This window comes from Brassica oleracea, chromosome C3, assembly GCF_000695525.1.
Source record: "Brassica oleracea var. oleracea cultivar TO1000 chromosome C3, BOL, whole genome shotgun sequence".
In the NCBI taxonomy this organism is placed as follows: Eukaryota; Viridiplantae; Streptophyta; class Magnoliopsida; order Brassicales; family Brassicaceae; genus Brassica; species Brassica oleracea.
Window position 1 is genome coordinate 26,270,172 of NC_027750.1, and position 27,901 is coordinate 26,298,072.

Consider the following 27,901-nt stretch of genomic DNA (forward strand, 5'->3'; position numbering starts at 1 on the left):
GCTTCAACAAGAGGAGTAGGAGATGATGTGATGAAGCACCACGTGAATTCCATCATTGAAGATGACTTTTGGCAAGTGGTGAAGGAAGAGAAGCTGCAAGAAGATGATTTCGAGGTAGAAAGTTTGGTGAGTTTCGGCGGATCGCAGTGGTGTCGATCGACGCCAGACACCGAACATCGATCGATATACACCAACACAAATCGATCGACAGGAACTCCAGAGCATCTATCGACAACACCTACGGAGTCAACCACGTCATGCAATGCCATGAGGATTCTAACTCACGAGGAGTTCGTAGGAAAACACCCACATCCGCTCAGCCCTGATAAAGTCCGAATCGATCGACATGCCAACATCAATATCGATCGACAACCATCACCGCCTATCGATCGACAAGCCCTTATTACCTACCGAGTGCAGATGCCGAAGATAGATGTTGCACGACTTAACGCACTCAGGCCCAAACCCAAACCTCCAGAGCCTGTCAGGACACTTTCAAATGATGGAGCGGATCCTATGGAAGAGGATAGGGTTTCTACTGGAAGAACCCTAAGGAGAAGAAATGAAAAAGTGGCAAAACATCTGAAAAGGGGGGCTAATGAAAAGGAAAAGAAAAGTTTCCAAAAGAGAGTCTTCAGGATTCCTCTACATAAGCCATTCGAAGAAGCTTTTTACACCCACAAATTGTGGAAGTTCTTCAGAGTAACTAGAGAAAAAGAAGAAGACATCAGGAGAATGTTCTGTGAAGCTAAAGAAAAGATGAGGATGAGGATTACATTGAAGAAGAAGAGTGATCCTGGGAAATTTGCAATACCATGCACGGTAAAGGGTATTGAATTTCCACATGCCTTGTGTGACACAGGAGCATCAGTCAGCATCCTACCTAGAGTTATGGCAGACCATCTTGGTCTGCAAGTGGAGCCTTCGCAGGAATTGTTCACTTTTGTGGATTGTTTCCAGAAGAACTCAAGAGGAATTGTGAGAGACCTAGAGGTACAGATTAGTAATGCTCTAGTTCCAGTTGATTTCCATGTCTTGGGCATCAAGTTAAACTGGAACTCTTCTCTACTACTTGGGTGACCTTTCTTGTCAACAGTGGGAGCAGTGTGCAACTTGCAAACCAACCAATTGTGTCTAACACTCATCGATCCTAATGCCCACTACGACCCTATCCCAGGCAAGAAGCCACAGACGATCCCCAGAAGAATCAATGATGCAGGAATCATTGTAGCTTGCCACTGTGGAGCCCAGTACGAATCTGACTACTCGAAATTGATCGACACTCATCCATTTACATTGATCGACGCAAGCCATCCGAAATCGACCCACGCAGAAGACGAAAAATTCGTCAACACTTGTCCAGATGAATGGGGGAACGACTACTACAAGCCCACTATTGACCCTTACACAAGACGAAATTTGCATACAGACGAGTATGATGAAGACTACGAGGAGGAACGAGCTACTGAGTACAGAGCCATCCATGATGAGGAAGATAAACTCTTACATCATTCCTCATGGAAAAGGAATGCACCATCGATCGACATGACATGCTGGCCATCGATCGACATTCAACTGCAACAACGATGCCGAAAACGAGCATCGACCGACACTGCCTACTACAAATCGGTTGACACTGACGTCAACCGTGTGCGACACGGAGACTACTCGATTGGTAGTTGGGCAAATGAACACCACCACGGGAGTTTTGTAGTTGAAACAATAACCTACACACCAGAAGCAGATACACTACAAGACAGTTTCACAGACGAGGAGCTGCTCAACATGCAATGACGCGATGAAACAGATCAGATTCAAGCAGAAGCTGCTTGGGAAAGAACTCATTTCAGCCATCCGATCGATGCTCGTCATCAACAATCGATTGACACTCGTCATCAACAATCGATCAACACTCGTCATCAACAATCGATCGACACTTGTCCTCAACAATCGATCAACACCAACAATACCACGTTGATCGACAACCGGCCAATGTCGAAAACCACTGTAAGCGAAATAGATAAATTAGATAACCAGTATCTAACTCCAGACGAATTTGGTATTTTCAGGGACCCTGATGGCTACGCAAAAGAAATAGACGGCCGCACACTACATGTATCTCGAGAAGATATCGCAGATATCCTTCAGACAGCCAATGGAGCAAACAATATGTTCATGCATCAACGCAACAATCCATAACAGAAGGCTTCAAAGGAGTCCTATGACACAGCTGGTGGCATAGACATTGGTTTCATACAGCGATCTCGCCATACAACTCATCCATCGATCTATGTTGACGTCTCAACATCGGTCGCCAGACAGCTAGAATTCGGCCGAAGAGCTTATGATCTCTATGGTAACCGGAAATTCTACTAGGAAGAGAAAGATGAGTATGAAGTCTATAGAGACGACATGGAATTTGCGAGAGATTTGTTCACAACAAGGATATCAGAAGACTTCTGGAAAGGGCTTCAAGAGAAAAGCCAGCCTACATATGTCTTCCTGAACATGCTAGCTCATTCACCCAGACAAAGTTGGTACCAGAGATCTACACCAAGGAAGTGATCAATGAGATGTTCTATGGAGTATGTGGTGAACATAAGAGGAACAAAGAAGCTTTCCAGATGAAGGTTGATGGTGTCTACTATCCATTGAATGATAGTATCAGTTGGCTAACCACTTTCATGGAGGAGATGAAGCAAGGCATAGCCAGAATTCAGAACGCGACCGACGTTGCTCGACCTCCATCGACCGACAGACGACAACCCGATCGATCGACGGCAAACAATCACCATCGTTCGACAGATACCATCACACATCAATCGACAACCGCTTGACAACATCGATCGATAGTGATACAAACCGAGGCCGGCTAGTACCAAAGATGACATCCGACATGTCCAACACACATTACCATGGAGAGGAGATCTCAGCTGACACTTACGCCGCACTTACCAGACATCAGTTCAACTTTGAGAGTCTTGGTGAAAGATTGCAGAGGATTGAAAATACAACTGCAACAATGAAGGATAAATGGCGCAGAGGAGATGAAGCAATGGGAGACTTCACTGGTACATGGTTCAACAAGCGCAAAGAAGAGATGGATACTTGCTTTCCAACAAGTCCCAGTTCTCAACATTACTAGCCAAAACCCTCCAAAGTCAAGCTGAATGACTATAACAAAGTGCTGAGTGGGAGGCAACCCACTATTAGGTAATATTTATTAAGTTCTTATTGATATACTATTTATGTTGGTTTTTAATTATTGTAGGTCATAAAAAAAAAAAAAGAACCGAGTGACGATTGCCATCAGTATCGACAACGTGAACCTGTCGACATCGATCGACATTGCCTTACCTGCGTCGACCGATATCAACATCATTACATCGGTCGACATTCATTTCGGTATGATATATCGTTCTTACTTGTTATATTGAGTCTTTATGATTTATTTCCAACCATAACTCCGACTGAATTTACACTGGGGACAGTGTAGTTTAACTCTGAGGAGGAGGTTTACTGATATTTATTTACTTATTAGTCTTATTAAAATGTTTTCAAATTAAGTTATTGAGTCAAGAAGGGGATTATGAACTTATAGATTTTGCTAAGATATCTAACCACTCTTTAGCACCATTCAAGACTTACTAACTGCAGATTGTACTAAAGATACTAAAGTGGATCAACCTGTCAATTATTCACTCTTGCTGAGATTGTTTTGAAGGAACCAAAGCTGACCTCCAACACTAAACTTGACACAACTGCCTGTCTTGGGGCTTGGTATGCATGAGATCAGATTCTTCAGACAAGTCTGAAAGGTAAAGCCTTGTGTATATAGATTTATCACCCTTTCTCTCTCTATTTTCGAAATATAGATTATATAAAATATATATATATATATATTTATTAGTAAGAAATTCGAACATGACTTGGTGGCTACAACCATTAAGGCTTGATTCATAAGAATTTCATAGGTAAAGGATTAAAACAGGACTTGGTGGCTACAACCATTAAGGTTTGCTTCACAAATAATCCTAGAATATAGATCAAAAAGAAGTGAACATGACTTGGTGGCAACCACCGTTAAGGCTTGATTCATGGAAACATGTCCAATCTTGGTCAATGATCTTGCATATAAGCAGACTTTGACTCAGAAAAAAATATAGTAGAGAGAGGATAGGAACTAATGTTTACCTGCAGGTCCGGATACTTGTTTGAGAATCCTTGCATCCTGTGATCGATATTCCCAAGGTAAAGCCTTCACTTTTATTTTATGCTAAGAAATGAGGTTGGTAGAGGGGAATGAAAAACAAGATTTGCTAAGTTGTTGGATAGATGAATTTGGTTGCTAAGCTAGGATATGGTATAATGTGCTTTTGTGATTAAGACTTCTTAGATGTGGATTGCAATATTGTAGAGGTGATGATTCTAAGTTTTAAATCATGTGAGTCCCTGCTGTTTTAAAATCTCTTTCAGAGAAACTGCATGTTTGTTTTTCTTGAGGACAAGCAAAAAGGTAAGTCTAGGAGAGTTGATAGACTATGAATTTGACCCATTTTCATCCCTAGTTTATAGGCGTTTTTACTAATAATTATTATATTACAGAGTCTATTTATTATATTTATAAGATCATGAATGTTTTAGAGATAAGTGATGATTTTGGAGCATTTTGGAGATATTTGGAGCAAGCACCCGAGATGACCATCGAACTCGACAATCGGTCGATATTGGAGAGTTAGAATCGATCGATACGCATGACTTGGTTTCGATCGACAGTGAAGCGCGCAGAAAGGCCGTTTGGTCACAGCCGAATTGTAGCCCAAGACTTCACCATTTTACAAGATTACCCCTGACGAGTTTTACCCTAATTATATAAGCTTTGCCGCCATGTTAGAGGCAAAGTGTGCTTTTCTTGTGTTTTCCTTGTGCTTTCATTGTTTTACTATTTTTGCAGCAAGGTTTTTAGGATTTTGATAGATTGGAGAGAAGATCCAAAGTTATAATTTGTGATTGGAACTCCATTGATATCTATTTACTATTCTAATGAAGTTTTTATACTTAAATGTTGTTATGAATTGTTTAACCATGTCTGAGTAGTTCCATTGTTCGATTTTAGGGTTTAAATAGGTTAGGAGGGATTAGCCACAACTATAGATTGCTGAGTTGTCATAATCATCTTTAGGATTGTTCATTAATGCTTGTGTCTAGATTAGCTACCTAGAACCTGCCCTTGGATTGATTGATAAAAGCGAGAGCTTTATTCTCATCCTGAAAACATTCTAAAAGAACTATGTTTCTTGCTATGAGCAAGTCGAGAGCTGATCTAGTGCGCTTAGTAAGTCTTCATTAAACCTGCACATAAAGCTTGACTAGAGCGAGTCGATCAATATCACACTTGAATAATCGATCGACGGTGCAAAAGGTGTATCGATCGATATCTCCATAGGATTATCGATCGACACTTTCTATTGATCAAAATAAAGAGAGTTGAGATCATTAGATCTAGTTAATAAACAAGTCAATACATGCGAGAGCTGATTGACTAGTTGATTAAAGTAGTTGAGTTTTACATTATCATGCATGCAACTCATTAGGCATCTTTAGGATTATAGTCTCAATTTTCCTGAATAAAAATCCTAAATCTAGCTATTTCCTTTTTAAGCACCAAAACCCCAGACCTGCTATTGAACAAACACTTGTTCAATATAAAACTGCAATTTACATTTAAAACTCTAAAAAACATTATTGCTTAACAAATCATTTTAGATTCATTAGGTTCTCTAGTTTTCTATGAATTCGATCTCTAAATACTACAACCTACCTCTTATTTGAGAAAGTATAAATCACTCTTTAAGGTAATTTGAGTGATATTACAAGATTATTTGTTGGTACTATATATCTCACTATTAAAATATTTTTAGTAATATAAAAGTGAGATTTTCTAGATAGTCGTATTAACTAACACATATCATTTTACCCGTTAAACTAGTCATATAATTTATAAAATATTTATTTCCCCTATTCTTTTCCGTTATGGATATGGCTGGTTAATAAGATTTTTTTTATTCTTCTATTTTTTTTTATTCTTCTATTTTATTTTTTGAGCGTAAGAACATTATTGTTTATATCCGTGAAAGTAATGATAATGCGATGCTTTCGAATATGGGTTGGTGTAAGTCTGTAAGATGGAACGAGGTTAGGAAAATAGTAATGGTTGTGGGTTGGAATAAAACGGCGACGTAGGAGCGGGTGTGGGAGAAAGCGGCTTCATAATGAGAGGTAGAGAAGATAGGTTTGATTGGATTCTTGTCCCCAACTGGGCAATCAAAAAGGGCAAAGAAACTATCTCATCGTGATTCCCGTGTAGATCCAATGGTTAGATTCAACTCTTTATCCACGTGGATGGATCTGAACATTTTGGAGTATTAATTATAGAAAAAATAACGAGTGAGGCGGCACCGACGGTGAGGCAGCGCAAGTAATCCTTTTCAAAAGACTGAATCAGTGACGATGGTGCCCACATTTCTTCTTTTCTTTAATATTGATGAAAAGTTATCAGTAGCGAGCAAAAGAAAAAATTGTAAAAAACTTATAGGAACCAGTAATTTCTTTTTCTGATACGCAGAATACTCAACTACTCCCTCCGTTTTATAATATAAGTAGTTTTGACTAAAAACGCGAAGATTAAAAAAATTATTATGTTTTTTAAAAATATTTTATAATAAATAAATTAAATATAATTTAACCAATAAAAAATAAATCTATTTAATTTGATTGGTCACACTGTATTCAATAAATGTAAAAATTACCTATGAATACGAAAACTACTTACATTTTGAAACAAAAATATTTCCCTAAAACTATTTACAATATGAAACGGAGGAAGTAGTATTTTACGAACAAATTTATACAAAGTGTTTTAAACTTAAAATCCTCAGTTTTTACAACCGTATCTTTTTTGATAAACATTTACAACTGTATCTAAGACAATGAAATCTTTTACTATAAAAAATGAAATTATATTAATATGATATGATTTGCTAATGTATTTCACATGTGATAACCAGACGGAATGATTATTGGACAGTAGATAGAGAGTATTAGGGCCGGCGCGCGTGAAAGAGGCATGAGATGTAAATTCTCTGTTGACGAGGTTTATGTCTGGATTCTTGGTTGTCTTCACATGCATCTCCACCGTCCGATAAAGTTTGATATTCATTGTCTTTTTTTAGTAATTGTTTTCTACTGTATTTTATTTCTCACCCATACATTAGTTTACCCGAAGACAGTTTTCGGCGTCGCACCTTCCTACGGTGGGCGTCCGACTTTTGACTCCGGGAGGTAGTGGCTTATCCAGCACCGTTTATCGCCGGCTCTTGTCTCTGGTGCCTTAACTGTTTTTTCCGGTGTTTGGGCGGTCAGCTTTGGTTACCTTAAATCGCGGATTCTGTTTTTGTGTGGTTCTCTTATCTTCGATGGCTGGCTTCGTGTCTGCGGATGAGATCTTGAATCGGTCGATTGAATGATCTCTGGCGATGGCGCTATGGCGGTGAAGATGTAAGAGATTGGTGAGGTTATAAAGTGTCGATGGTGGTTGCGATGGCTCTGGATGAGCTCTCGGGATAGTCCCGATGAAGCTCTCCGTTGAAAAGAGTGCATGCGACGAAGATGGGTGTGGCGGTTTTTGGCTCCGGCTTGAACCGGCGAAACATATGGTTGTTTCTCCTTCTCCGGCTAGCCTCGTCAGTTTGGATCGAGATGTGGGATCGGGCGACGCGTGTCGCGGTTGTTGGGTGATTTCAACACGTAGACGGGCATGCGAGCTTTGTTGGACGCGTGTTTTTAGCCGTTTGGTTTGTGGGCTTGTGCTTTAGGCCCGGGTTTAGTTTATGTGGGCCCATTGTGTCGGGTTTTATGTTTTATGTTTGTTTTGTTAGATCCTGGGCTTAGACCCATTAATAAAATAAAAGATGGAAAAAAAAAAAAAAAAAAAAAGTTTACCCGAAGACAACATAAATTTAAATATTTTCATTTTGGTCCCTCATTTTATCATCTTACTACGCTACTCTCTTGATTTTCCATATAGAACTATAAAATATATTTTTTAACTCGTGCTTGATTTTGGAAAAATGGTAAGATTATATACATCACCATATAAAGCGGTGTTGTTTTACTCTCTCTTAAAAAAATACTAACGATTTTCTGCAATTTGTTTAAAGAAAACATATAAAGCGGAAATATTATAAATTTATACCCACTTATTAGAATACACAAGATACATGCTAGTTGCAGATACGGCTATCAGGATCACATCACAATTATTTAAGAGCTAGAAATATAAATACGTATTAAAATATTATTATAGTGGGAATAATTCATTTAAAGGTTAAAGACACGTGTGAAACAAGATTAACTGCGGCGGCCGCTTTACATGGGCTAGGACCCACACGCTTCATAGTAAGGTCATCCAGAATCTCAATCCCAACCAACCAGATTTTTCCCTCCTTTTTCTTCTCACCAGATGCCAAGTCGGCCATTTACACCACACTTACTATTCATATTATTGCTTTGTTCACTCCCTCTCTTTTTGACATTTACAACCACAGTACCATAATTAATATTTAAACTAACACAACCACTTATGGTACACTGCATCAACCAAATCTCCAAGAAAATTAACTACAGACCCAACAAGTACAGCTTCAAAAATTAGTTTCACAAGTAAGTAACATCAATAACCGGAGTAACATTAATTAGAGCTTTAATAAGTTATTCTTTCTTCGATAAAAGTAAAAAAAATCTATATATGAATTAAATCTGTAGAAAAATATAGAAATTAAGTTATATGGTCTTTTTAGCTCTATATAGCTTTTTCGGTTGTTGTCTTGCTGGTTAATCATTCATTTCTTCTGCTATCTTTTGAGTATTTTCACTGTTCTACTAGTCAAATAGCTTGAGTTATATGGTATCTTCATTAAATTAAGTTTCAATGCAATTTGGAGTTATATGGTATCTTTCAATTAAGTCTCAATGCAATTTGTGGCAAAATATCACTAATAAAAAGGTAGTGGTTGGAATGAAGAAGAAAAGAATAACGGGTGCGTAAATTTTGTTAAAAAATTTCAACCAATGTTAAGCTGCCACGGTAGTTGCTTCACCTGGACACATGTTACCTATAATGGAGACATGTGGCGCTTTAAAATGTCGTAACGTGACAGACAGTCACAATAGAAGATGGTTGCGTCGGCTGAGTGCGCTGATATTCCCACGTGTTGCCGCTCGCGAAGTAGGACCTACCGGGTCCAAGTGCTATGTTGACGCGGCGCGTGAGGCACGTGTTGGTGTCGTGGTTAGTACAAAACACCTTATTGGAACTCTGCAAAAATATGAGGACCACTTATTCCATTGCGTTACGTATTTATTTATATTCACACTGTAAACACACATTCGTGTCTCCTTTCACTTATTTATTTATTTTTTCATTAATGTGGGAGGGTCACCGCTACCGTTCAAGTGTCGTTAGGTCAGCTGAACTGTCGTCTTTCCATGAAATTTCAAGGAAAGCTTATTGGGCTTCACGTGTCCGTTTTGACACATACAATCGCGCCGTCAGCTCCATTTCATTTATTTTAATATAAATAGAATTACGTTAATACTCGTTCCATTTCACAATGATGCACGTTTTAAAAAAAAATGTTTCTAAAAAGTCAATATTTTACATTTTTAATGTGTGTAATAATAACAAATTATAAATTTCAAAAACATTAATTGTATTTACTGTACTTTGATTGATTAAAAATCATAGAAAATAACTAAACACATAAAACAATGCATTTATTGTCAAAATTTCACTATTTTCTTAATAAATATGAAAACTTTAAAATATATATTATTTTGAAACGGAGGGAGTAGTGTTTTTGAACTTCTTATTGCTTTGTCCAAAAAAAAAATGGAACTTATTGCCACCCTTCCCAACAAGATTCTTTTTTCCATAAAACTTTAGAATATATATTACTAGTATTTTGAAACATAGAATATATATTACTAGTATTTTGAAACAGATAGAGTAGTGTTTTTGAACTTCTTAGAACATCTCCAAAAGATACTCTATAACTTCAAATATGAAGTTTTTTGCTCTAAAAAAAAAACTTCAAAACTTCAAGTTTCATATTTTCATTTTTATTTTGATCCCAATAATAACAAATCACATTTATGATTCAGAAATATTTTCTTGTTTATTGTTTTAATCCTTATAAAAATTATATCTCATAAATATTTTAACTTTTGTTTACAAAATTTAAGTTTATACATGAAATTAAATAAAACTTTAAAATAAGATTTAAAATATTTAAAACTAGATTTAGATAACAAAAATATACAAAAAAACTTAACAAAAAGCTTTAAAAAAATTACATGAATACATAACTATTACACAAATTTAAATATTACAACAACACTAATAGTTAGGTAAGTTTGAACCAGAACCTTCAAAATTTCTAAATATTATCCAATTTTTTGTGTATCTGCAGATGGTTGTTGTTGTTGTTGTTGTTGATGATGTATTTTTGTACAATTCTTTCTTGTTTATATGGATATATTCACGAGTATTCATCAATAAAAGTTAGTCTTTTAAAAATATTTTATGTTTATATTTTACTTTCTTGTTCTTATCTAATGTATTTACAAGTATTAATATCACCCAATTTAAATTTTTTATTTATTTCTAATCTACAAATTAAAAAAATGAGAATAGCCATTTTTACTTCAAAATGCAATAGTAGATCATATATGCATTACGAAAATCACTTTATAGAATAATATGATATTTTGATTGAAGTTTAATATTAATTAAGTTATTTTGTTTAAAATTTTATATTTTAATATAAAATTTTATTAATTAATACAAAATTTTATTAGTTAATATTGTTGTAATATGTTTATATATGTGTTAGTTATTTACAAACATTTTATGAATTCAAAATTTTCGCCTTACGTGAAAACGCGGATCCTGCGGGCTTCGTAGTGATTAGTCATTGGATCTAGAAAGTATTTGAGATCACACTACGGTTCTGGAAAAGAACACCTTTAAACTTCAAATATAGAGTTTTGAAAACTTAAAAATAGAGTTTCGTGTTATTCAGCATCAAGTCTATATATATGATTCCATATGAGTAAATAAATAAATTCTCATTAATTAATCAAATGTACAATTGGCCTGGTTTATATACATGATTCAATTCGACCAACCAGATGCCTTAAACCAAAACCAAAAGAAACCAGAAATCGGTTAATACTATACCGATGTGCAACCACCAAAAGATTCAGTATCTAACAGGAAACTTTTTTTTTCAACAACTATCAAACAGGAAACTTTTTAGAATTACTAAAATTGTGTAATGAGGCTGTGTGAGCTGTTTTAATTGTGGCAATGTAGAGCTGGTGACTTATTTGTTTTATTTTAGATTATGTAGCTTTATTGTTTTTTTACGTATTTCGTGTATTTTATAATATATCTCTCATCGATACAAACTTCTATTTTTCATATTAGTTTTTTATTTATGTTAATGCTACGCCCGAGATTTTCCTAATTTTTTTTTTAATTTAATTGTGTTTCTATAATTATATTTTGTTATATTTCATATTTAAATATGCTATAACAATATAAGTTTAATTCATATATATTTTTAATTTTTCAGTTTTTTTTTTAATTTGTGATCTTTTTCTGTTACTACAAATACTATAACATGATATAAAATGAATAAAAATAATTGAGTCTTTGTTATGATTTTTTTTTTGTTACTACAAATACTAATACTATTGTTTTTTTCATAATTGGCTGTTGAGCAAAATAGTTATTGACAAAGTATAACAAATTATATTATGTGCTTAAAATCTATATAGTTGTCTTTGAATTACACATGATAATGCATGATATGTAACCAAGACTTTTTTAAAGAAAAATAACAATAGAGCCATCTTAAATATTTATAGCTCGTTTTTTCTTGTTTTGAATACCCTAACCTTACATTTTATTATCAGTCTTGGATAATCTTCTTTGCTAAATAGGATATCATCTCTGCCTTTAACTTCTACAACCTTCTTGTCTTTTTTTTATTATTAGTTTTGCTACAACCATTTGGTAACTTGAACACAACCGGTAACTATCTATGAGATCCATATTTTTTTGAAAAACATTTTTCTAAAACCACCTAAAGCTAAAAACATTGTACTAAGTCATTTGTACAGACAGAACTTAGCACATAATTTTTTTAAGCACATAGTTGTAATTGTGTTTTGCTATATTCGATTAAACATAGTGTAAAGTCATATATTTTACCATTGACTTTTGATAGCATTGAGTTATCTTCATATGGACACACTTTTCATAAACTTCATAGTAAAACACATCTGAATTACTTATAAAGAAAATCATATGAGAGAGAGAGACCAATACTCAAACTTCGTCTATGCAATCTTAATAATAACCACTACCTCATTTTTCACCACGAACAGCAACGCAATCTCTCGGTATATCGAACAAAAAGAAGAGCGAGTATTGCTTGCGAACAACACCAACGCTGAAGTATATAAGACCAGAGCCACGTCAACTCTGGTTCCTTTAGCCGGAAACAGCTCTTGTAAGCCGAATTCCCGACAAATCACTGATGTGAGCATAACTTATCATCCCCGTAACATTCGCAGTCGTAACACCGCTCTGTCTATTACTTGGCATCGCAAGACTGATTCAAATAAACAGACTATGTCTTTATTGCAAGGCTCTCTCTAACTTTTTTCTATTCTTTTGTAATTTGGTTTTCTTACATAATGAAATAAGAAAGAAAACAAATAGATTCAGCAAAGTCTGACCTGTAAAATATGTAATCAGGGGCTTCATGTCTTTACTGCCTTTTGAACCCAAGAACTGAACCATAATAAACTATAGTTGACTACTTAATCTTACTTACTGCTTATCATAACAAAAATATTTAATAAGACACTTACCGATAGTAGACCTTGATAATGTCTCTTTTGTGAGTCTAAACATCACATTTCCAAGGCTTGAATTGTAAAAGTGGATAATTCAATACTGAGTCATCTTCCAATCATGCAGATTGAGAGATCAAGTTCACCATGGAAGTTGGTACCAGTTGCTTCCCAAATTTAACGACGCAAAAGAGCTTTTTAGCATACATTGTCACCAATCTTCAATTCTATCACATCAGCTGACTTCTAGCATAAACTGAAGATGAGAAACAACAACATAAAGAAAAGGAGATCAGATCGATTGATGGCAAAGGTATGGGTTTCAGGAAAACAGAGAAGACCAATGAGATTAAATCAGAACGCCTATACCTGAGGTTAGAACAGCAAGCATAACCAAAAACTCCACAGATTTCATGGCGGCTGCAGATGCTAATCATCTATTCGTTCTTTCATTGATTATACGGCACAGCTGCGGTAAGTTTTGGTTCAACAAATGTGAAAAGAAAGGATTCAACAAACAGGTTTAAAATATCTCATTCAAAAGATCTTTTAATGAAAATTTATATGTGAATCTGAATGCCAAAAATAATTAAAAACTAATAAGATCATGAGATTTTAAGAATCATCGGAGGAGCATGATACTGGAAATTGTTTTTTTTTTTGGATTATACTGTGAGGATGATGTTCAAGGGGAGAAGGCTTACCGTTTTATAGGTAAAAAAGCACCGCCTAGAAGATGAATGAGTATCATTGAATGAGATATCATGCTTGATTTGCGTTGATGGGGTTAAGAAGTTTCTTAAATTCAATGAATCAAATCACTCGTAACGTAAGAACCAAAGACGAAACGGCGCAGTAGAAGCTTGAGACAGTGATTCTTCCCGACGATTCATATCTCTCGACATGCTTATCTTCATTGTTGGTCTGGAGATGGAAGAAGAGGACTAACCCTAGTTTAGCTTTCGTCTCTGGCAAAGAAGGCTGAAACTTTCTTTTGGGCTGGGATATTTACAAAACAGAATAGCAACCCACTATTATTGAAAGCCCACCAAAAACTCGGTGAATTAAACAGAACTCGCAGAAGATTGGACATGTGTCATGTTCTGGTGATAGTATTAAGTGACGTGTCCTCTCTAGAAGAGAGTTAACTTCTACTTTATATTATAAGATGTAGTCACAAACCCAAGAGGGAATACCAGAACAAGGCTTCCGGTTAGCCGTAGGAGAAACGGTGATCTTCGAAAAATAGATTAGGCTTATCGAAAATAGTTGAGCCCATTTAACTGCCCATGTAAAGAGAATCATGCAACAGAAACATTTTCGGAAGTTTATTATTAGTTACATGTTTAGCAAAAAAAGAAAAAAAAGTCAAAGGTGGTGCGAAAACGTCAGTCATAGCTGCAAACAAAGCGGCGGTGGAAGCTGACATGCAACTTATGACGTTCGTGTCATCTTCCCCGACACTCTCTCGCTCTCTAGAAACAAGATAATGTTACATGCATTTACGCTTGTTCTTTTATTACATCAACATATTACATTTACAATCGAGTTCTCATCTTCGAGCCATGACCGGTAAGGAAGTTCTCCACAAGATGAAGGAAACCGTCAAGGTCTCGATTCTTTCTTATTTCCCACGTTACCTGAAAAAAATCGCTTACGGTATCAAGACTTTGATAACCTAGCCATTTTAATTTGATTAGATATTTCTTAGCGGATCGGTCGTCGAACGTAGCTAGATTCCATGTATCCGTTAGATACGGACAAGCTTGTTGGAGATGAGCTTACGGTTCTTGATATCCTTAGGGTTTTCAAACTCTCTGTTCTTTCTTCTTCCCCACGTTACTTGAAAATATCGCTTGCGGTTCGAGATTTTAACAACCTAGCCATTATAAAGTAGCTAGATTCCATGTATCCGTGAGATCCTAAGATCCAGATAAGCTTGTTGGAATCTGAGATAAGCATCATAAGCTTACGGTTCTTGATCCAAATACAAAACTATATATACTTAGGGTTTCAATACATGAACATAATCTGTCTTTCTAATAAGAATATTTTCGCCTCTGTTGTTATCTTTGGTATAATAGGAGAAAGTTGGGCTTGGTTCGTCAGCAGATTCAGGGAAGGGAAAGAGCAAGATGTCAAAGCAGATAACACACGGTTTCCACTTGTTGAAAGGGAAAGCTCTCCACGAGATGGAGGATTACGTGGTTGCCAAGTTTAAAGAAGTCGATGACAATGAGCTTGGCCTCTTTGCTATCTTCGATGGCCATCTCAGCCACGAGATTCCTGACTACTTATGCTCCCATTTGTTTGACAACATCTTGAAAGAGGTAAGTTAATATCTCTCAAAACCTGCTGCGCGCATGTAAATCTTGAGAATATGGACTTATAATATAAGCTTGCATGCATGCAGCCAAATTTCTGGCAAGAGCCCGAGAAAGCGATAAAGAAAGCTTATTACATAACAGACACTAAGATTCTAGACAAGGCTTCTGACTTGGGGAAAGGAGGTTCCACTGCTGTGACTGCTATATTAATCAACTGTCAGAAGCTGGTGGTAGCTAACGTTGGAGACTCTCGAGCTGTTATTTGTAAAAGTGGTGTTGCCAAGCCACTCTCTGTCGATCATGAACCTAACATGGAGAAGGATGAAGTAGAGAGCAGAGGCGGATTCGTCTCAAACTTTCCTGGTATCTTATTCATTTAATATCAACTACATCTTGATCCGCGCTGATATTTTTTCAATTTATATACATAGATATTTATTTTAGATCATTGGTGGTATACATTTTTAACGTTAATCATATATATATAAATATTTATATAACTATTTCAAATACAATAATGTCATGTTATAATTAATCAATTGTTTCAAAATCGTCACATGCATTTATCGTTTCTTATTATATATTTGTTTTATTGTGTTTGCATTTAGTTACTGAAAAAAATTTATATGCATGAAACAACATATCTGAAAATTATTTTGTGTTTAATTTATACTAAATTCTGTCATTCAAAACTGGATTTTCTTTTAGCAATATTTTTTATGTTTATTCATTTTAGATAATATATTATTGTATATACAAAATTTTAAGATATGCAAATTTTTTATACATGTATTATATAGTTTGCAAATATTAAGCTGTTATGTCATCATATTTTAACATAAGTATTTATATCTATGAAAAAACAAATTTAAAAATTTATCAATTTAATATAATTTATCATATTTAGTTCAATTTAGTAATTTATCTTAACATGATTTATTATTATTATAAAATATATAAAAATAAAATATAATTTTTATTTTTCACTTTATAAACGATAACTGGATATATATCAATGCATAATAATAATTCTATTTAAAATTAATATATATCATTATTAAAGTAGTTACAAAGATTTTATATTATTAGCTTTAGTAAATATATGGAACTTACCAACATAATTTATGGTTTTATTTCTAAATTTGAAATTTATATATGGAAGTTAAATTAAATTGGACCTACATAATAGAGAAAAAATATTTCGAGATACTGTTAAGAACAACAAAAAATATTTTTAAAAGAGAAACTATAATATATTGTACTTACAAACTAATTTTGTAGTAAATATTTTTATTTGAAACAGAAAGAATATTTCTTTCTAACAAAACCTTTTAAAGATCTTCATAAAATGTATTTTGAAAATTAATCAATATAAATTGTTATTATCATTAAAATATAATTAAAATATTTATATGATTTAATTTTCGTTCATCAATCAAAAATAAATTTAATTTGAAATTCTAATTATATTTTATGATAATTAAGATTTGAGTTAATTAATTTTTAAAAAAAAATTATCTTGATTCTGAAAAGATTTTCTTAGAATTTTCTCAAACAATATTTATTTGTATTTTAAACAAAAGATAAAGATACTAAAAGATATGATTATTAAGTTATGTAAAATTTGATGAATTTTCTAGAAGATGAGCCAAACAAAAAAAATTACACATGAACAAAGTCATGAATTCTGTTTTAATATATAATATGTTCAAAAAAACGCTAAGCATTAATTACTAATTAGGCGCTTTATATGGGATCAATGTTTAGGTGGACGCCTATATTGATTTTTTTAACGCCTAAACCAATTTTTCTTTAACTTTAGAAAAATCGTTTTGTTATTTTTAGAACACTGGTTAATGTAGTCCGCGATCTTGTTGTTGCACATGCTTGAGTTTTGCTTGTGTTGAAAACATTCAGGGGACGTTCCTAGAGTTGATGGTCAACTGGCTGTGACAAGGGCCTTTGGTGATAAGAGTTTGAAGATGCATTTGAGTTCTGAACCATATGTTACGATGGAAGTCATTGATGATGATGCAGAGTTTCTTATCCTAGCTAGTGATGGACTTTGGAAGGTTTTCGTTCTATCGTAATATTACTCTTAGCGATTCACTAGTATGGTTGGCTGATTATTTAGAATCTTTTAGGTCATGTCGAACCAAGAAGCGGTTGACTCGGTTAAGGGTATAAAAGATGCAAAGTCTGCAGCAAAGCGCCTTGCAGAGGAAGCTGTTGCAAGAAAAAGCTCAGATGATATCTCAGTGGTCGTCGTGAAGTTTCAGTGAGCTCAGTTACGGTTAGTTTTCTGCTCCTATTAGCCCTTGAACCTTTATTATAAGCCTTTTCAGTTAGCATTATTACACATGACAAGGATCAAGCTGATACTTGAGAGTAAACAAACACATTATAATCATTTCTTGAAACAAACAAGATCACTAAACATAATTTGACGCAAGAGTATGATTCGATGTCAATACCACGAGTTACTTTTCTTGACATGGTTATGTGACAATTATTTGGATAATAAGAGAATGTAGAAATAGAAGTGGATGACAGAAGAGAGCGAGCCGTTGATGTGTTTATATATGTTTATCTGATCTGTGCTCGCTTGAATGATGCGTTGATAATAGGAAGTTTCATGTATAGCCTGTTTCTTTATTGATCTGGATCAGTTGACCATTAAACCCTATGGGGCCTGACCCTTCTCCGAAACTGTCACCAGAGGTCTTCCTTCTCCTCTCATTGTGTCCAGCTAAGCGCCCCCGGAAACTTCTTTTAGCTTCATCAAACTCTGATAGCTCATGAAACCTGCTCAAACACCCAAATATATCAAAACTGAAAATGTTTTTTCTTGATAATCCGGAAGAAATTAATGTTACCTGCTGCATTGTTGACAAAAGCGTTGCTTGGCGCCTGCAACAGTTACAGCAGATGCCTTTGCATGAACTTCCCAGAGTTTTTCTCTGCGGTAATACTGCTTAGCCTCAGTTAAGTTAGCAGTGCACCTATCAACCTGGCACAACTGCAAGGGAAGGAGATCTGTGTTAATTAGGATCTCTAGCTGCAAATGTTATGTTAGCTTAGGATTAGAGGAAACATTGTTATATTCAGTTTAAATTTCTACCTTGCCTTCTTTGATTACATGCTGGTTTGTATTTGGTTTTCAGCTTTGCCTTTGTCTGTGGTCGTTGATTGATGCATCATGAATAATTGATCTGTTCTGGACCATGGCAGATAATCGCATTTAGTTGATGCTTGCACACTTTTCTATCATTCTTTCTTTCCGGTGTTAGAAATTTATAATTTTTACCTAAAAAGATTATATTTAGTGGGAGTGCAATCACAGATTAAAATGTGGTAAAAAGTTGAGGTCACTTTACGTAGGAAGTCAATGCAAATGACACTTAGAACAAATTTTGCTAGAGATGCTCTGATATTTAAGGTTTAAAGTTAAGCTGCTCAAAAGAATTTTTCTTCACATAATAATACCACCATAAAGTGACAAATCCTTTACTTTGTTTTAATCTTGTTTTGTTCTTTGAATTGCTAGGAGAGAAGAAGAGAGACCTCTGCAGATTCAATTGTTCATAAGTCTTACCGGTCACTGAAACAAGTAAAGAGTCTTTGAGTTTGGACCAGCTAAAGAATCAGAACATGAAACAAAACATTGGCATTTCCTCTGTACGATGCAATCGTCACCACTTCTATTTGCTCTTCTACTTTTTTTTCTTTCTATTCCAACCTATTTGTCTGTTTGTGAGAATAAAATAAACAGTTCAAGCTTCTCTGCTACTTTTTTTACCTATACATTACAACAGTTTATGAAAGATATATAGTTATAAGTAGTGGCTACTGAAAGAGAAGATATAAAAGGTTTCATAAGCAAAACTGTACTCATGTTCTTGAATCTAGGGGGGGGGGTTGACAAAGCTTACAAAATAAATGTTTTCCCTCCTTTTCTCACATCTCCCTTTTATTCTCTCCATCCTCCAATTTTGATCCTCACTAGAAATACAAATGTTTTAACACATCAAAAGTATATATATGCTTAGAGGTAAACTATATGGGTTTTACTTTCATTTTGTAAGCTATTGTATTCTTTGTAATTTTGTCAAGAACAAAGTGAAAAATGGTAGAATATGATAATTTGTATTCATTTAGTGATCGGTGCCTGTTATAAGTTTTGGCCATACAAGAAAAGAGATGCTATCATATTAATCGACAGGAAGTGAAGAATATCTACACACTATTAAAACTGAAGTACATTTATGTAAATCTCCTTATTTTTTATAAGTATTTACATCAGTGCCACTGTATTTAAATTTGAATTAAAAAATATCAATACTATTAAAAAATAAATATCTTTTTAAGTTCTCTTATTTTTTGTAAGTATATAAATCAGTGCCACTGTATTTTAAATTTTAATTAAAAAAATATTGAAATTATTTGTACCAACCTATCGAATATTTTGGTAGGTTGACAAAGCTTCACTTGTTGACACATCAACAAAATAAATGTTTTCCCTCCTTTTCTCACATCTCCATTTGATTCTCTCCATCTACCAATTTTGGTCCTCACCAGAAATGCAAATGTTTTAGCACATCAAAAGTATATGCTTAGAGGTAAACTATATGGGTTTTACTTTCGTTTTGTAAGCTATTGTATTCTTTTGTAATTTTGTCGAGAACAAATTGAAAAATGGTAGAATATGATAATTTGTATTCATTTAGTAATCGGTGCATGTTTCAAGTTTTGGCCATACAAGAAAAGAGATGCTATCATATTAATCGACATGAAGTGAATAATATCTACACTGAAGTACCTTTTTGTAAATCCACTTATTTGTTATAAGTATTTACATCCGTGTCACTGCATTTAAATTTTAATTAAAAAATATCTATACTATTAAAAAATAAATATCTTTTTAAGTTCTCTTATTTTTTGTAGATATATATATCAGTGCCACTGTATTTTAAATTTTAATTAAAAAAATATTGAAATTATTTGTACCAACCTATCGAATATTTTGGTAGGTTGACAAAGCTTCACTTGTTGATACATCAACAAAATAAATGTTTTCCCTCCTTTTTTCACATCTCCCTTTGATTCTCTCCATCTTCCAATTTTGGTCCTCACTAGAAACACAAATGTTTTAACACATCAAAAGTATATATATGCTTAGAGGTAAACTATATGGGTTTTACTTTCGTTTTGTAAGCTTTTGTATTCTTTTGTAATTTTGTCAAGAACAAAGTGAAATATGGTAGAATATGATAATTTGTATTCATTTAGTGATCGGTGTCTGTTTCAAGTTTTGGCCCTACAAAAAAGAGATGCTATCATATTAATCCACAGGAAGTGAATAATATCGACACACTATTAAAATTGAAGTACTTTTTTGTAAATCCCCTTATTTTTTATAAGTATTTACATGAGTGCCACTGCATTTAAATTTTAATTAAAAAATATCCATACTATTAAAAAATATCTTTTTAAGTTCTCTTATTTTTGTAAGTATATATAATAGTGCCACTGTATTTTAAATTTTAATTAAAAAAATATTGAAATTATTTGTACCAACCTATCGAATATTCCTACTTACCTTAAGCGTGTATATTACCACTTAACTACTTCATCACATTTCGGCCAAACAAAAACAAATTGAGAGCTTGGTTTTTTTTTTTTACTAAAAAATTGACATGCTTGATGAGATTTCTAATGTGCCCTCCTTTGATCTTCTCCAAACAACAAATTGAGAGCTTGATCATTCGTAGACAGATTGGTAAACGTAAAGGGCAGCTTTTTATGGGTTTCATTTTAAACAGCAACGATAGCTTATAAAGTCATCAATATAATTACAACATTTCATTTAAAATAGCAGTGACATGCTTGATGAGATTTCTACTGTGCCACCCTCTAATCTTCCCAAAACAACAAATGTGAGTTTTATTTCTTTGATGAGATTCTTTTGTGTTCATCTGCTAAACAGTGTGGATGGTTGACTCCACAATTTTATTAATTTATTTTTTCTTTAAAAACCCATTACATAATATAGTTGAAAATATAATAGATTTAAAATAACAAAAGTAACATACTCATAGGTATTATAAATTTTTAAAATTTCCTTATTCTAAATAAAAAGAATAATGCGGATCAAAATCTAGTGTTAATTATTGAACATCCCGTTGCTCCCCAACCTCCATTTTGAATAAAATGTTAATTCAGCGGACATTTACAGACTTTAGATTTTTGGGTATTTGTTTTATTTTTTTACTGATTATTCGAATATTCAAAAAGATTAATTATTGGGTCTGAATTGAATACATAATTAGTGCAGTATCATCTTGAAACTCATGAACATATTTTACGAGATATTATCTCTTTATAATATTGCATTCAGTTCTAAGGTAATTTTTATTTGCAATTTCATTGTTCTATAAATCATCTATTTCTTTGTAAATTACGTTTCCACTAAGCTTTTGTGTTCTTCTCATAACTAGAAAAAGTCATACATCAACCAAATCCAAAAAAACTATTTTAACTATTCTTATCCATGAAAGCTCTGATTCCTATACAAGCACCTCCGGAGGCTCCTTCAGCTCCTCCGGCTCCAGCTCCACAAGTTTAAGCTCTGACGGCTCCTCAAGCTCAATCCACCCATGTAAATACACATGAAAAACAAAAAATAATTTTTATAGGTACATTTGAAAGGAAAACAGTTTAAGAGTTTCATCTTCAATTGGGATTAAAGACATCATTGAAGAAAATACCTTTTAAATTTATAATGAAATTTTCAAATCTAATGTATTATAGTGATCAATAATTTTAGATAGATAAATGATATAAAATATCTTTAAATCTCAACCTAATGACACAAACTAATTCTTTATATTTTATATAAATCATTACAAATATTTAATCTAATAATACAAACATTTTTAAAACTGATGAAATACATAATTAGATAACACTATATAACACTAGAATCATAGAAACCATCAATTCTTTCAAATTCAATTGAACTTGATTCAATACCCAGCTTAGTAAATTCTCTTTCTTTTGACCAAAAGTATACAGAGAGGAGAACGCCTATCTAATCTATTAAAATAGAAGTACAAATTGAGACTAACCCTTAAACTTGCACAATATTAACAGTCTAATGCCATTGAAATAATTAAATGAACATACTTTTAAGTAATCTTTGTCTTTTCCAAAATTAATGAAGTAATAATTACTCCTAATTCTATGTTTTTCATGTCTTTTAAAAAATTAATAAAGCATTTCATAAATTAAATTCACAATCAATTAAATATAAATCTTTTAACTTATCTATATCATATTAATATTATAAACATTCATGAATATCATTAATATACACAAAATATTTATGTAACAATATAAGTTACATTTTTGTCTCATTCTCCCCACAATTCACGTTACTCGTTTTTTTTTTGAACAAATTCTTCTTCTTACCAATATAAATATATTACATGCACCATTATAATTATTTACAAACTTACCATGTATGTAAAATAATTTATTAGATATTCTCATAAAATTTTAATCCACAAAAAACAAAATAAAACATTTGAATAGACGCAAGGATCATATTCTAAAAATGGTGGTAATACAATTGACGGTTTACAAGATAAAATAAAATTAAAATATATATAAATTATAAAATTATTATGCTTATAAATGTTATTAAATAATTATTTAACACATGTAAAATTTTAAAATACATATTATCACTTAGACAAAATAAATATTTATTTACAAAAATAAAAGCAAACATCTGCACGGTCGTGGTTTAAATGTACACAAATTTAAATCTATTTATAATTTTTTATCAGTTACATCAAATTTATATTTTCATTTTATTTTCAATCTTAATTGGTATATGTTCCAAATTTCATATTAGTTTAACAATCATTTTATTTTCTTACAAATATTATAACTAATATTTCATTTATAAATAACATGGTAATTCATAATTGTCTATTTTTGTACTTTTTATTTAAAAACAAATTGTTAGCTATATATCTTAGACATGGATCTTATTATATAAATGTTAGATTTTCTATATTAGACCTAATATTGGTGATACATTTTTAGGCTAAAATGCTAAAATATAAAATCAAGTACAAATATAACATTTACATTTAAAAATATGACTACATTAACAAATATATCATTAAATACAAACACAATTTAAATACTCGCGCAGTCGCGCGGATCAAGATCTAGTTTATCTTTATATACAAGCAGTTTTTGAAGATTATCTACAAACAAACTAGTTCATTGTTTTTTTCTTTTCATTTTAGCTAATAAAAGCAAATTGAAATCGAATGTAACAACGGTTCACCCATAAATCTTCGAGAGCAACAAACAAATCATGTTTGAAGAAGTATAAGTAACTATTAACGTTTATTTGGTCTAACTATTAACTAATCATTTGAATGTTACCTACAAATGATATATTTCATGGACATACCTCCGTTTGCTTAAATGCGGTGAAGAAGCGGTGGAACTTGGTGGTAGCTTGTCGAAGGACATAACCGGAGACATCTCCGCCATGAGTTCTTGAGACACCGTCGCGAGTCTCTTCACCGAGAACCTAATCGACATAGTTACTTTTCTTTCTTACTTGATTTTACTGAATCTATTGCTTTCCGACATTATCTCAACTGCCAATGAAGTACTTAGCGAAGGAAGATCCAAACCTTACGGAAGTAAGTGGAATGGTGGAGGACGGGGCCAGCCACCCGTGGACAATGTAAAGCACGTAATTGTGGCCCATTTAGGCCGTTAGATTGTGCCAGATTACAATAAGCAGTAAGCACGTAGGTCTTTAACATAGTTACTTTTCCCACACGTCAAGAGTTAGATTGGCTTTCTTGCAGATCACTAAGTACTTCTATTTCAAACACAATGGCATAACCAAAGAGTCGAAACTATCGTATGCAAAGATGAAGAAAGACTAAGTAAAAGCAGAGGAGCATTAGAAAAACTATACTGAAACTTCTCACACTAGTTGTTGCACCATTCTGCAAGAACTAGATTTAGCTTTTATGTCACATGTAACAAGACAGAGAAATTGAGATTTGTTGATATTATTTGTAATTTCTTAGGAGATGTAATCAGTCAAGTTTCTTGACTGTAATAACTATTAAGTGGATTTTCAGTCCACAATGTTCACTATAAAGTGAATGTTTCTTGTTTTTCAGACAATATTAAAAGAAACATATCAAACTAACATCTAAGGGTTATGACACTATAAGATAACTTTGAAAGTCTATGAAGCAGCTCCTCCTCTCCAACCAGATAAAGTGAATGCCCTTTTAGTGTGTCTTTCCTTCCTTCAATTCACCTTAAAAGTAAAACGCCAACGGAGAGAGCGAGAGCAAGTGCAGCAGATGAAACTCCCCAAACCCAGTATTGATGTGCCCTTCTACGGTTTAGGATGGCTTTAGGGAGAGCTTCTGTTCCTCTCCCACGGTGTTTGTACCTGAAACTTTTCTGCTTTCGAAACAACGACCTATGAACTGCTGAAGTCTTGACCTTCTCCAGCTCATTGGTTACTTCTTGTGATTGGTCTACTTCAAAAGAAGAGTTTGCTGCAGCTTTCTTCTTAGCTTTCTTCTCACACTCCTGAAAAAAAAGAAAGAGTTAAGAAACATAATGATGAATAGGAAGACTTGATGACAATAATAATATAATTTGCCTTGAGTTTCTTTTCAGCTTCCTTTTGAACTCTTAAAGCAGCTTTGGCAGCAGCTTTCTCTTGTAGCTTCTTCTTCCTTTCCATAGCTAACCTAGCTTTCTCTATCTGCTCTTCTCGTTTCCTCTCCTTCAAAGTCTCTTCATCAACCTCTTTTGCTTCTTTTTTCGGATTCTCATACACCGGGAACTCCAAATCTATAACTACACTCTCCTCATCACTTGACCTGTTGAAGTCTATCACCGTCTTCCTCACTTCTTTCTTTTGTTTAGTGGTGACTACATTTTCATCTTGAGACGAGTTGGAGCTGGACTCTTCTCTGTTCCTCTTGTGCATTACCACCATACCTTCCTCTCTATTCTTCCCTAGAGCTTGCTTTTCTTGAACAACCGGAGCTTCACCTTCTTGATCTCTAATCCGACCATCTAAGCTCAGCTGTCTTTCGTAGAGTGATGGTGAGATTCTTTTTACGTAATCATCTCTATAAGCCTTGTCATTGTTCCAACTAGTCATGAATCTATCAACCTGTTTAAAAAATACAGAATCAAGAACAAGTTGCTTGAGTCTTATTCACTTCAAGATCTTAGATGAAATAAACAAACCTCGGAGCTAGAGAGCACTTCAAGATCTCTAACATTTCCAGAGGCAGCTAGTTCTTTAGCTTTCCTCATAACAGCAAGGCTCTGGAAACACGCAGCATTCTAACAAAGAGATAACTCGATGTTAGTTACATCTTTGAGATCATCATCTATTAAGCAAAACTAACAGAGAGAGACAAAAGAATCTTTACCCCTTTGTCTCGTTGTATCCTCAACATCTTAATCCTTTCATATGATCTGTCTCTTAGCTCAAGTATGTGTGCCATTTCTACGTCCAACATCATGATCTTGTTCTGAATCTGTCTTAGTTTGTCACTCAAGAAGTTAATGTTCCATGTAATGGCTTCAAGCTCTTTCTTCACTTCGTTCATTTCCACAGCCATTAACTGATGGGACCAAAAACAAACCCTCACATTATTAGATTCAACAATGTTTTGTAAAACTCCTTAGATCGTTAGAGAGCTTACCTTGAGACGTTGTATGAAAGCTTCTTTCTCTACAAGAGAATCCTCACTTAATACTATCTCACTAGGCTTCTCGGTTTCTTTAAGCACCCAATGTTCTTCCTCCAAACCAATGTTTCCATGTTCAATAACGTAATGTGCTATGTAGATCTGCATCCACGAACATGAACCATGTCTACAATCAGCAAAACTAAAACCATTTTATTGCTACACAAAGGAATGGTTTAAAGAGAGTGTTTGAGTTACAAGATGATTGAGTTCCTCCTTTGAAAAGCTAAGCTGGCTACTGCTAGAGCACCGTTGATTCCGTAGAGCTTCATGTAGAGTATCAAACTCCTTCTTCATCTCTTCGAAAACCATTTTATATCCTTCTGATTTTGGACCCAAACTCTCCATTTGAGCATACAGAGACGAAATCTCAGCCTAGCAAAAATAAAAGAAAAATCTGGTAACGTAAACATCAAGCAACATGGTTAGGGCATCAAAGAAAGAACCAAAAGGGAGGCTTACCCTTTCGGATTTCTGAGCTTTTGAGATATCAATCCGGAGTTTATTACAGTGATAGATCTGTGAATCAGCTTCATTGATCTTGGCTTTGATCTGGGGATCATCATAAGCTGGTCTCTTAACGAAGTAGAAGGAGAAAGGCTTAGCTTCAGGCCATTCATCTTCAGCTGCGCCTCCCGGTGAGCTATCTCCGGAGAAAACAGTGCCGTCTTCTTCGGTGGTGACCGTTGATTCGCCGCAGTTTGAGCCACTAGATTGGTCGCTTCCGAAGAGGATTAGGTCGTTCATCTCCGGCGGAGAAACCACCTCAAAGCCATCACACAGTACAATCTGCGCGCTCATTTTGTTTGGTTCTTGTACAGAGGAGGATCACTGTAAGAACCGTGACAATGAAACTGAGATCGAGACAAAAATCTGAAGAAGAAAACGACAGAATCGAGGAGAAATATTTAAGACAGTGTTTGACAAGAAGAAAGGTGTCGGAATTTACCTTAGAAATCAAATGAGTTTCAGACAGTTTCTTCAGAGTATTTTAGGGTTTTGTCTGAAGAGAAAAAAAATGAAAATCTAATCGGATAACGGATCTCGGATCCTGGATTATCTAAGAATAGTAACCTAAATCGTTCCTACTCCGCCGTTACGACTCGTTCTTATTAACTGTACTCCACATCATTCCTTGACATCTTGCAAATATAGATAACTTGTACAGCAAGATATTTGGAAGATATGGGTTCTCAACAGTTGTAAGCTTCTCCCTGGTGTATGTCGTGCGCTTCTGTCCAAGATCTACTGAGAGAAAGAGACTTTTTCTTTTCTTTTCTATCAATGGAGAGAGAGAAGACGAGAGATCGGCTCAGACAGGTTTCTATTTAATAAAATCTTCTGTCTTCAATACTTTATAAAAAGATTCTCTATAAAAATCATTTCAAGGAAATGTAGATTTAGCCACTCTCTTTTAGGAGATAAATATTTTCTTGTAATTTAACTAACCAAATTTGAAAAAGGTTTTTTTCTCTTTTAATTACAGACAATAAAACAGTAATTATCATCATCATTATGAATTATAGAATATATATTTTTGACCAGGAAAGTGCAGGTTCTTAAAATGTTTAGTGACAAGAAAAAAAAACATCTGTCCATAATGGTTAGTTTGGGAAGTCAAAGTCAACCCTTATTACTTTTTTTGTTTTGGTCAAAAGTCAACTCTTATTACTATATAAGTTGATTACTGCGTTTATGTGTTGACTAATTGACGTTTATGGGTTGACTAACTAATTAATAATATTATATTCCTATTTTATG

General features: G+C 33.8%; 2 protein-coding genes and 1 pseudogene across 3 annotated transcripts; 1 reads left to right on the forward strand and 2 right to left on the reverse strand.

Annotated features, from left to right (window-relative positions):
- Positions 1-14,481: 14,481 nt before the first annotated feature.
- Positions 14,482-19,084, forward strand: LOC106333057 (probable protein phosphatase 2C 39). 2 transcript variants are annotated; one of them, XM_013771538.1, is made up of 6 exons: positions 14,482-14,594; positions 15,069-15,314; positions 15,398-15,674; positions 17,229-17,383; positions 17,456-17,604; positions 18,855-19,084. In XM_013771538.1, exons 1-5 carry the CDS (start codon positions 14,550-14,552, stop codon positions 17,591-17,593), a joined length of 861 nt encoding a protein of 286 aa, XP_013626992.1. In that variant the 5' UTR covers positions 14,482-14,549; the 3' UTR covers positions 17,594-17,604; positions 18,855-19,084. The 2 variants fall into 2 exon arrangements, with proteins under 2 accessions (XP_013626992.1, XP_013626991.1); XM_013771537.1 differs by having other exon boundaries at positions 18,859-19,084.
- Positions 17,898-23,936, reverse strand: LOC106330249 (annotated as a pseudogene).
- A 650-nt stretch (positions 23,937-24,586) lies between these two features.
- On the reverse strand, positions 24,587-27,194 carry LOC106333500 (proton pump-interactor 2-like). The gene is made up of 8 exons (XM_013771938.1): positions 27,090-27,194; positions 26,603-26,971; positions 26,339-26,515; positions 26,096-26,242; positions 25,820-26,014; positions 25,632-25,730; positions 25,033-25,554; positions 24,587-24,959 (listed from the first exon to the last, which is right to left on the reverse strand). Exons 2-8 carry the CDS (start codon positions 26,939-26,941, stop codon positions 24,675-24,677), a joined length of 1,764 nt encoding a protein of 587 aa, XP_013627392.1. The 5' UTR covers positions 26,942-26,971; positions 27,090-27,194; the 3' UTR covers positions 24,587-24,674.
- Between the last annotated feature and the right edge of the window lie 707 nt (positions 27,195-27,901).